This window comes from Sinocyclocheilus anshuiensis, unplaced genomic scaffold, assembly GCF_001515605.1.
Source record: "Sinocyclocheilus anshuiensis isolate Anshui unplaced genomic scaffold, SAMN03320099.WGS_v1.1 scaffold85, whole genome shotgun sequence".
NCBI classification, from domain to species: Eukaryota; Metazoa; Chordata; class Actinopteri; order Cypriniformes; family Cyprinidae; genus Sinocyclocheilus; species Sinocyclocheilus anshuiensis.
The window spans coordinates 2538912-2549055 of record NW_015536800.1 but is presented as its reverse complement, the minus strand read 5'-3'; the positions used below and the strand labels follow the sequence as shown (position 1 = coordinate 2549055).

At 35.4% G+C, this 10144-nt stretch overlaps 1 protein-coding gene across 1 annotated transcript; it reads left to right on the top strand.

The window, feature by feature from the left end:
* The first annotated feature begins 1565 nt into the window (after positions 1-1565).
* On the top strand, positions 1566-9907 carry cyp4v2a (cytochrome P450, family 4, subfamily V, member 2a). The gene is made up of 11 exons (XM_016444273.1): positions 1566-1816; positions 2649-2761; positions 3476-3561; positions 3999-4189; positions 4498-4567; positions 5530-5656; positions 5739-5912; positions 6334-6436; positions 6576-6710; positions 9215-9394; positions 9502-9907. The coding sequence occupies exons 1-11, from the start codon at positions 1624-1626 to the stop codon at positions 9663-9665; spliced, it is 1536 nt and encodes a 511-aa protein (XP_016299759.1). The 5' UTR covers positions 1566-1623; the 3' UTR covers positions 9666-9907.
* The last annotated feature ends 237 nt before the right edge of the window (positions 9908-10144 follow it).

Here is a 10144-nt window from a genome sequence, read left to right as displayed (position 1 = left end):
TTGCTCAGTTACTAGTTAATTAAATCTAAATTTAATTACATTTTAACTGTCTATCTAGAGAAGAATTGTTTTTAGTAACACAGTCAATAATGCGCTACGGAGGGCGGGGCACACACATGGCATGGCCTCAGCATGGGATCTGAACACGCAGCAGCCTTTTCCTTCAGGCGGTCGATCTGCTGAATATCAAATGGTACCATAGCTCCATGCTTATTTCTCTCCTCTTTACTGCTTAAGCTTTAAACCTTTTCCTATACCAACTGTATTAACCAGGAAATTAACGTTCTTAGAATTGACAGACAGTTGACCCTGAGAGGTCAAGTAAATACTTACAGCGGATCTAAATATTTATAGTTAATTATAACTAGTTATGATTAATTATTAATATTTCCCCGTGAGCTGATTCGCTACACAACACACATGAGTGAGTGTTCACGAGAGTACCACAACACATGTGTTTGGATAATATTTTCGCAAATAAAGTGGTAAATTATATATTTTTTTGTGCAAAAAAAAGCACTCACGTACTTAATAAAATGTATTACTTAATGATATACTTAATGACATGGTGCTGAATGATGTCTTTCCTACTGTTCTGGACCTTGAATGTGTAAGTTGCATGACTGACTGTAGAGGGACGGAAAGCTCTTAGATTTAATCAAAAATATCTTAATTTATGTTCCAAAGATAAACATAGGTCCTACAGGAGTGCAATGACACCAGGGTGCGTAATTAACAAAAGTTTTTTTTAACAACAGGTGAACTAATCCGGATGAACTACTTGATTATGTATTTTGAGTATTTCAAATACAAAACTGTCTCTGAAAGTATTTAATTACACATTACTTTTGATTTTTTTGTCCAGCAAAATACAAATTACAAAATACGTAGGCCTATTTAGTAATTAAATACGTATTTCAAATACATTTAATTAAAATACTGCCCATCTCTACACCATTGAACACGCCTACTGAACACCATTCTTTCATGATTATGTAAACATTATGCAAAAAGTATAGACTACCTTTACTTTCTACCGTCCGATGACGATCCTGAGAAAAAGCACGCATGCACGCACAAATGCCACGTGCGCCAATTAAGCAGTATTAGGCTATGCATGCGAGCTGATATTTTGTGATTAATAAATATTAGGACTTTTATTTTCGCTTTGATTGATTTTAAAAATATATTATTCAAAAAACAGAAAGAACCAGGGCTGTCCTAGTGCGGGGCAACTGGTGCAAACGGACCGACGGGGGGCCCGCTCCCTACCTCGCACTGGGCCCCGCGCCAGCTTGGGATGGCCCTGATTATATTGTGGCATGCATGAACACTGGATCCTGTAAAATGGCTTTCCACTGACTGTTCCAATGAAAAACTATAGGCCTAATTTGTTAAGTGCCCGTATGTCTCTGATAAACTTCCAACATAAACACAGCAAATAAATTTTCCCATTTCAGAGGTTCTGCAGTTCTTTAGTAAATTCATTTGGTTGTAGCACTGCTTGTGGAACTTGCGTTTGACTACTTGTCAGGATGATCCAAAGTCCAGTAGCAAATTCATTATGAAACACTGGGAAGCTCATAGAGACACACACGCATCGCCGTGCCTCTCAGTGGCAAGATGTTCCCACTCGTCGGTGTGTATACTTTTGGGTTCGTAGCCGCGACGGTTTGTGTTATTCTTTTGACATATATCACCTACCAGCTGCTGAAAGACTACCTGCACAACTGGAAAGAACTGAAGCCAGTGCCGGGCATTGGAAACACATATCCATTCATCGGGGACGCGCTGCAGTTTAAATCGAACGCGGGAGGTGAGAAGAGCAATATATCGGTCCATTTTTCTTCCTAGCATCTTTACGATGTTTTGTCTGGTCTAATCTCGTCAATAAATATAAAATACACATATAATTTATACATGATAATATTTCAAAATAAATTATTAGAGAATGACAAAAATAAAACGAATAATATATGAGAAAAAAATAAATGCAATGAAAGTGCGCACTTTTACATGCTATGATTCTTTTAAAGAATAGGCTATTTCTAATCGTTCAATAAATCAATGCATTTAACGCAGTTTATGACAACCCCTTTATAGCCAAGTATTCTATTTTTTATTTTTATTTTTAATGTTATAGTCTAAAGTATTCTATATATTTTTTTTATTTCTATTTTAAAAATTCAATTTCACATTATTTTGATGGTTGCTTTAACACATTCTGTTGTAACCTTCCACCCACATATCTACTAACTCTCATTAAAGTGAGTACGAGTAGACTGGTAGTGTTAGGGTTAGAATAAGTTGAAATGTACTTGCAAAGACCATCACAATAGAATTAGCAGATATTATTCGGACAGTCTACTAATTCTCTAATGAGGGTTAGTTGACACATACGTGCAACTTATTGTCAACTCAATGTTCAAAAGAGACCATCAAAAAGTGTATAAAAATATATTCTAAATTATTCTATTTTTAAAATTAAAACAACAACAAAACGTATATTTTCTTATGTGACAACTATTCCCTGTCTCTATAAATTTTAACATAGAAAGTTCATGTTACTGTGAACAACTCCATTTGCACTGGAATTAAAGTAACCGTTCAAATGCATTGAAGTATAAAAGTTGAAAACTGTCTTTCAGAATTCTTTTGTCAGGTGGTTGGCTACACAAAAGAATTCTGGGATTCTCCTCTGTTTAAATTATGGATTGGACCTGTCCCATTTCTCATCTTATACCATGCTGAGACTATCGAGGTATTGTCCACTTGCATGTGACGCGCACACTCACTTGTTATGATCAGGGTCTCTGGCCTATAGTGACAGTATATTACACAATATGAGCAGATGTTTGAAGATCAAGATAACCTTAGTGAGTGAACTCTTTTTAGTGGCACCACAAAAGTTGATGACTGTGCATTAGATAAAAGAAAAAGATACTATATGTATGATATCTATGTACAAAGAAATACATAAGACGTTAAAGATTAGAAGAATATTCAAAGAGACCATTCAGTATGTTAAAGTCCAACGCTGCGAACTGTAAATTAAGCTCAACAACAGGATAAGGAAAAGGTTTAAGCAGATTAAAGACTAGTTTTGGTGGTGATAGTAAAGTTCTGGATCAGAGGAACCATTATTTCAGTTCAGCAGCCATTGTTGCCAAGTTGATTCAAAATGTTTAATGTAAGGAATAAAATACAATAAAAATGTAGTTAAACATCTGTTTTAGCAGTCTCACACCTGCGAGACAAGAAAGGATTGTGAAACTAGAGTTGCAATATTCAACACAATGTTGCTTATTTCTATATTCCTAACAAAATTGTACTTTACATTTTTACATTGCAAACATATGAATACTTGTTATAATACTTAATATATCATCAACCCTAGTGGTAACAAAGACAATTTTACAAGTCCTCAATTTTATGTTTTATTTGTCACTCTTGGCAAATCCTACTACTTATACAGACAGTGCTGAATAACCCTGTTCACATGGACAAGGCTTATGCATACAAATTTCTGCACCCCTGGCTGGGAACAGGACTACTCACAAGGTAAACTGTTTACCCACTTAATAAAGGCTCATTTTAAATAATGTCAAGTTGTAGGGAACATTTCAAAGCAACTTCACAGTATTAAACAGGGTCAGTTAGTAGTATCAGATCAGAACCAGTGATGCCAACTTCATCAATATAAGTCTAATCCATATTCTTCTGTAAAGCAGCTCTAAAAAAAACAATACTGTCATTATTCAGCTCCAGTCAGTTCAGTGTTGATTGGGTTCAGTTCAATAACTGTGTAAAGTTCATCATTTATAAATCAAGTTCAATTCAGCGAATTAAACTGAAGACAGTAGAATTGTGATTGAGCTTGAGACAGTTCAATACTGATTCTATATTTAGTTCAATAATAAAGAGCAGACAAATAAGTATCCCTTTGCAAATAACTAAGACACCTGGCTTAAATTCCCTTCTGTATTTCCTTTTGTTAGTACCGGGGATAAATGGAGACGCAGACGTAAGATGTTGACCCCAACATTTCATTTCTCTATACTAACTGAGTTCCTGGAGGTGATGAATGAACAGGCAGAGGTGCTCATAGAGAAACTTGCGAAACACGCTGGAAAAGGCTCTTTCAACTGCTTTAACTACATCACTCTCTGTGCCCTAGATATCATCTGTGGTTTGTGTAGTTTTCTGTACATTTTAACATCCTTAAACGTACTGATAGTACCTTAACGGTTACCTTGAACAAGACAAACGTATGTGATTTTGGACTATTATACAGCACATGGCATTGTAAAGACTAAATTTATTCCTCACAGCCTCGTTTTCATCGGCATTAATGGCGTCTAACCTGACTATGGTCTATGTATATATCTTTTGTTTGTGTGTTTATGGTGGTTTTGGTTTTTAGTGAGGGTGACAATGCAAGTTTGTTTGAGGATGTGGACAAGTATCAACATTCAAAACAGAATTGTTACATTTCAGAGACTGCCATGGGAAAGAAGATCTATGCACAGAGCAACCATGACTCTGAGTATGTGCGCAGTGTGTACAGGTAAGTGATTTTTACATTTATTAAATGTTAATATAGAAGGAACATTTTTAGGGTGGATGCTAGACAGATTTAAGGTTGTGCATCCGAGTACAAATCAATACTGGTTTGAAACTGCAAATAACTGTGTGTGTTTAACTGGCTTGGTGAGTTCGCTTTTATTCCTTGGTCATGCTTTAACCAAAGGCCATGCAATGGGTGACTTTGTGTGTTTATGAAACAGTCTAGAGTCATGGTTATATTTAGTGTTCTGAAAGTTTCAAAATACTTCAAAATAATTCCAGTTCTACATAGATGGTTTAGGGGTCAACAGTGTACAGGGGTCAATTTGATTACTATGAGGGAACACGGTTCAGTCTGTTTATATTACATTGTCTTGATAAATGATAAATGAATTATTTTCTTGTTTTTTCCCCCCTCCTGTTAAGATGTGAAAATAGTAGTCGCAACAAATGAAGTAGTAGAAAATAGTCTACGCAACAAATGAATGACATTTACAGACTGTGATTATGAGTTAATGAATAATATGTTAACACGAATAGTTTGTGAAGTGCTTAAAATTACGAATTAAGCTATATTTTCACAACATTTGTAAATGTAAAAAAGAGCATTATGTAATATGTGAACTGAGGTTTAATGACATTTGTTAGCATTCAAAAGTACATTAAGAAGCTTTTAATAATTGTAAACCATCTGTCAAAATCATTTGACGATTGTTTTAAAAAGTGCATGATCACATGAATTAAAAGTTGAATGACACTTGAAAGCATTTCAGTTTACATGAAATAATGATCTATACGTTAGTACATTAGCAAAGCTCTCTGAATATGTATTAACTAATGCTCTGTTAAGCATTACATAATGTTTGTTAATGATTAATTAATGAAAGTTATTATAAAGTGTTACCAATGAATGAATATGATATTTACTAATACTTGCAATTTCTATTATTCTGATCGGTACAGAATGAGTGACATCATCACCAGGCGCCAGAGGATGCCCTGGTACTGGCCTGATTTTGTATATAACTATTTTGGTGAAGGCAGAGAACACAACCGTAGTCTGAAAGTCCTTCACTCCTTCACAGAGAGTGTGAGTGTTTATGTAATATCCGACCACATTCAATCTGGTCAAGGCTGCATTCTGATCACCTGTGTGTCTTTCTGTCATGTAGGTAATTAACGAGAGGGCAGAGTACATTACCTACATTGAGTCTGACAGTGAATCAGATCAGGGGATGAGGAAAAGACGGGCGTTCTTGGACATGCTGTTAAAAACAACAGATGAGGATGGGAAAAAGTTAACTCACGAAGATATCCAGGAGGAAGTGGACACCTTTATGTTTGAGGTAGGAACTGTTAAAATGATGAGAGGAACAAAATGATTCACTGCTCAAAACAACATAGGCTAGTGGCACTTGCGGGTTAAACAATGCTATGATAACTCTGAAAAAATAAATAAATACCATTAAATATGAAGGTCTTGTAACATTTTGTTCTTTTATTAATGTATAGTGCTTGTTTTGTGTGTTTATTAAGCAAGGCTTGGCAAACTAGGTCATTATCATCCTCCTTTTCTGTATTACTGTATTAAAATTAATTTAATTAAAAAAAGAACTTAAATTATAAAACTGATCCAAGATGAGTTAAATCCGTTAGACACTTGTTCATGGGTTTACCAAATCAGTGACATTTTAAAATGTTTTGAAACCAAGGTAACTTGGTGAGGTAAACTTTATGTTAAAAAGCATTTTTTGCTACATTTTGCAGGGTCATGACACTACAGCGGCTGCCATGAACTGGGCCATACACTTGTTAGGCTCCCATCCTGAAGTCCAAAGGAAGGCACAACAAGAACTATTTGAGGTTTTTGGTGCGTTAAGCCCACTTGTTGTGGTTCATATTATTCAGTTAAACACCAAGAATAGGTGTTTAAATCATTACTTTGTTGAAGAGCCTGAAACAGTTTGGAACTCATTTTAATAATTTTGCAATGTGTTTGTGTGTGTCAGGCGAGTCGGAGAGGCCAATTAACACAGAGGATCTAAAGAAACTGCGTTATCTGGAGTGTGTGATAAAGGAGTCTCTGCGTCTCTTTCCTTCTGTTCCGTTTTTTGCCCGAGCCATCTGTGAGGATACACAGATCAGTGAGTTCCTTATATTAGTCTACTTGTCACATATTCATTCATTCCTTGGGTCATGCATACATTGAATAATGTGGTATTTTGTTAATTTACACAGTTTAGTGTTTTTTTCATCCACTTTATGTTCATCAGTTACAGCAATAGTTCACAAACAAAGAGGTCTGAACCAGTATGACCTTTTTTCTTCTGTGAACTGCAACAAGAGAAATTTAATTATTTAATAAATTATTCTCTTAATAATAATGTACTGGTAGCTGATCACTCCCAAACTTTAATTCTGTTATTATTTACTCACCCCAAATATCACAGCAAATTATAGTGCTGTTCTTTCCTTCCACACACACACACACACACACACACACACAATCTTTACTTAGATTTTTATCATGCAATAACAAAAAGTAGGATATCCTCTATTTTATTTTATTTGATTTGATTTCAACTGAAACATTCAACTGAAATAATAACACCACACACGTTTAAAACAACATAAATATTAATAAGTAATGAGAGAATTTTCATGGTTTGGTAAGCTATTATAATTATTTAACTGTATCATTTGCAGTGGTGTATAAAGTACCTGAAAGCCATACTCAAGTAAAAGTACAGATATCTTACCAGAAAATGACTTTGGTAGAAGTTGAAGTCACCGTTTAGAATATTACTCGAGTAAAAGTCTTAAAGTATGTGATATTTATTGTACTTAAGTATGAAAAGTATTTTTTAAATCTTAAACGTACTTAAGTATTGAAAGTAAAAGTACAAGTAAATGCAAAATGTAAAAGAATCAAATAAATATATAAAAAATGTTCATACACAGCTTGAGTAGCAAGATTGTGTTCAGTTTTTTACTCTTTCTTCCATTTTGTATTTTTTTGGTAAGAATAAGAAGCACTTCATCCAGTAGTGTCTTTCATTCCAACATAAGAAAACATTTCTGGAATATGCATCTGAAATAGCATTTAGATGTATTTACACAGTTTCTGTATCTCAGAGGGGACATGGATGCATTTCAGCTGCAGTTACAGATGCATACATAGGCCTAATGTTTTGTTTTTAACATAAAACATTGAATACTGATATTTGAAATAACTTAAAACATGAAAAAATAGTCAAAATGTGACAGACGGCTGATTCATTCAGGAACAAAGCATTTGACTTCGGCTGCGTCCGAAAGCCTAGGCAGCTGACTTGCTGCCTTGCTGCCTTATCAGGCAATAAATTTGCAGGCAGCGTTTTTGTACGGAGGCACCTCGTGAAACTGATTTCGGACAGGCTTCTGAGGCAGCGTAACGGTTTAATGATCTACAACAAAATAGAACGAGTTTTGGTGATAACTAAACGAATATTTAATTACTATAATACTGATTTCTCGCTAGAAATAACATTAAAAGTGCAAAATGTTAGTCAGAAATATACATTTACACACAAACTGACCACCAAACACAACTTTCAGACGCCATCTTTATTTTTTATCCCAACCGTCACGGAATGGAACGCACAGGATTGTGGGATATCAAAGGCAGCGAATGATACATCTATGCTGCCTTCAAAATTGGATCAGAAGAAGGTACCTCCGGAGACAGGAAGTAAAGCAGGATTTGGATTCGGACATGCCTTGATGCCTTCCTGCCGTGGAATTTTAGAGCTTTCGGACGCAGCCTTTGTTAACGAGTGAATCAACCGATTCGTTCAAAAAGCTGATTAATTCAATAAGTAAACACCGTCCATTGCTCAGAGACGCAAAACAGTGCTGTGATCTTTGTTTGGAACTATTTTCGTTGGCAAAATTGAGCAAAAACAAGCAATATTATGTCTAAAATGTAAGTCACTTATTGCTTTACTGAACTTGTATAAAATGATTATTAAATGTGTTATCATGCTGATATCTGCAGAAAAACGGGACTCTTTGTGTGATATAGATTAAAGTAACTATTGAATTATATAAATAAAAACAGCATACAGAAGCATTTTTGCCATCTACAATTTAGAATGCCTGGAATTTTGAGTTTTAATAGACTAATAAATCAACGTGCGTGCACTCTGTGTGTGATCTGGTGATATAGCCTACTTGATAATGTCAGATTGCACATTATTACAACAACACTTGCCATATTATCGCAGATACACTGTATATCGCACACCCCAGACTCGACTTGAGTGGGAAATGAATCATCCGCGGTTGTGCGCGCACTTGTTTGCACGAGCAAAGGTGTTTTTTAGGAGTCTAACTTCCAAACACCAGACCGCTGATTCGTCAAACCTGCTTTCCTGCAGTCCGTGTTCTTCTGACTAATTTGTAGTAAGTATGCTTCGGGAAAATGTATCGGAGTAAAAGTATACATTTTAATTAGGAAATGTAGTGGAGTAAAAGTTGGCTGAAATATTAAAACTCATGTAAAGTACAGATACTTCCAAAAATACTTAAGTACTGTAACGAAGTATTATTACTTCGTTACATTACACCACTGATCATTTGACATGATACTTGTGTGTGTCTTCTATAGATGGCTATAAAGTTCCTAAAGGAGCAAATGTCATCGTCATAACCTATGCCCTTCACCGTGACCCTCGCTTCTTCCCTGACCCTGAAGAGTTCCGTCCTGAGCGTTTCCTGCCAGAGAACTGCGTCGGTCGACATCCTTATGCCTACATTCCATTCTCTGCTGGCCTTCGCAACTGCATTGGTGAGACCTACAAGCATAAACATTATACATGGAAATAATGTGTCATTCTATACTTTTCCAGAGGCTTTTTTTAATAATAGCTGACAGTTTTATGTTTGTGTATTCAGGTCAGCGTTTTGCTATAATGGAGGAAAAGGTTATTCTGGCTTCTATTCTGCGCTACTTTAACATAGTGGCATGTCAGAAGAGGGAGGAACTCCGGCCACTGGGCGAACTGGTACTGCGACCAGAGCAAGGCATCTGGATCACGTTGGAGCGCAGAAAGCACTAGCACACACACATAGTCAATATAAGAATTAATTCATGATGGCAATATTGTGTAGTGAATGACACAAACCTTAATGTAACATAAAGCCCAACACCTGAACCCCTAACCATGATTGTTCTACAATCTACATTTTTGTATGATATCCACCTCAAGCTATTTTCTTTGAATGTGCAAGATTTCTGATTCATTGGACACTAAATGTGAATAACTAGGAGAATAGCAAAGTGCAGTAAACAGTAAAACTAGTTGAACTAAAAAAGTGTGTTTATGATTGTGATAAATTGAAACAAAATGATAACAAATACCAGTTTGCAATATAGAACAGCATAACAGACTTCTTATGTATAGGTAAAATAACTGGAAGTCAGTGACCCTGAAAGTCTTGCACATTCAAGTTATTTTAAAAATTAGGTTAAGATTATGCAATCTTGTTCAAATAATTGTCAAGAGATTGTTTTGACAGTTACACAATTACACAGAAG

Bases quoted from the DNA above. Each gene is read 5' to 3' on its own strand.
- cyp4v2a (XM_016444273.1), top strand. From the start codon at position 1,624: ATGTTCCCACTCGTCGGTGTGTATACTTTTGGGTTCGTAGCCGCGACG. The intron at 1,817-2,648 runs GTGAGAAGAGCA...ACTGTCTTTCAG, and splicing joins GTTTAAATCGAACGCGGGAG to AATTCTTTTGTCAGGTGGTT. The intron at 6,711-9,214 runs GTGAGTTCCTTA...TGTCTTCTATAG, and splicing joins CTGTGAGGATACACAGATCA to ATGGCTATAAAGTTCCTAAA.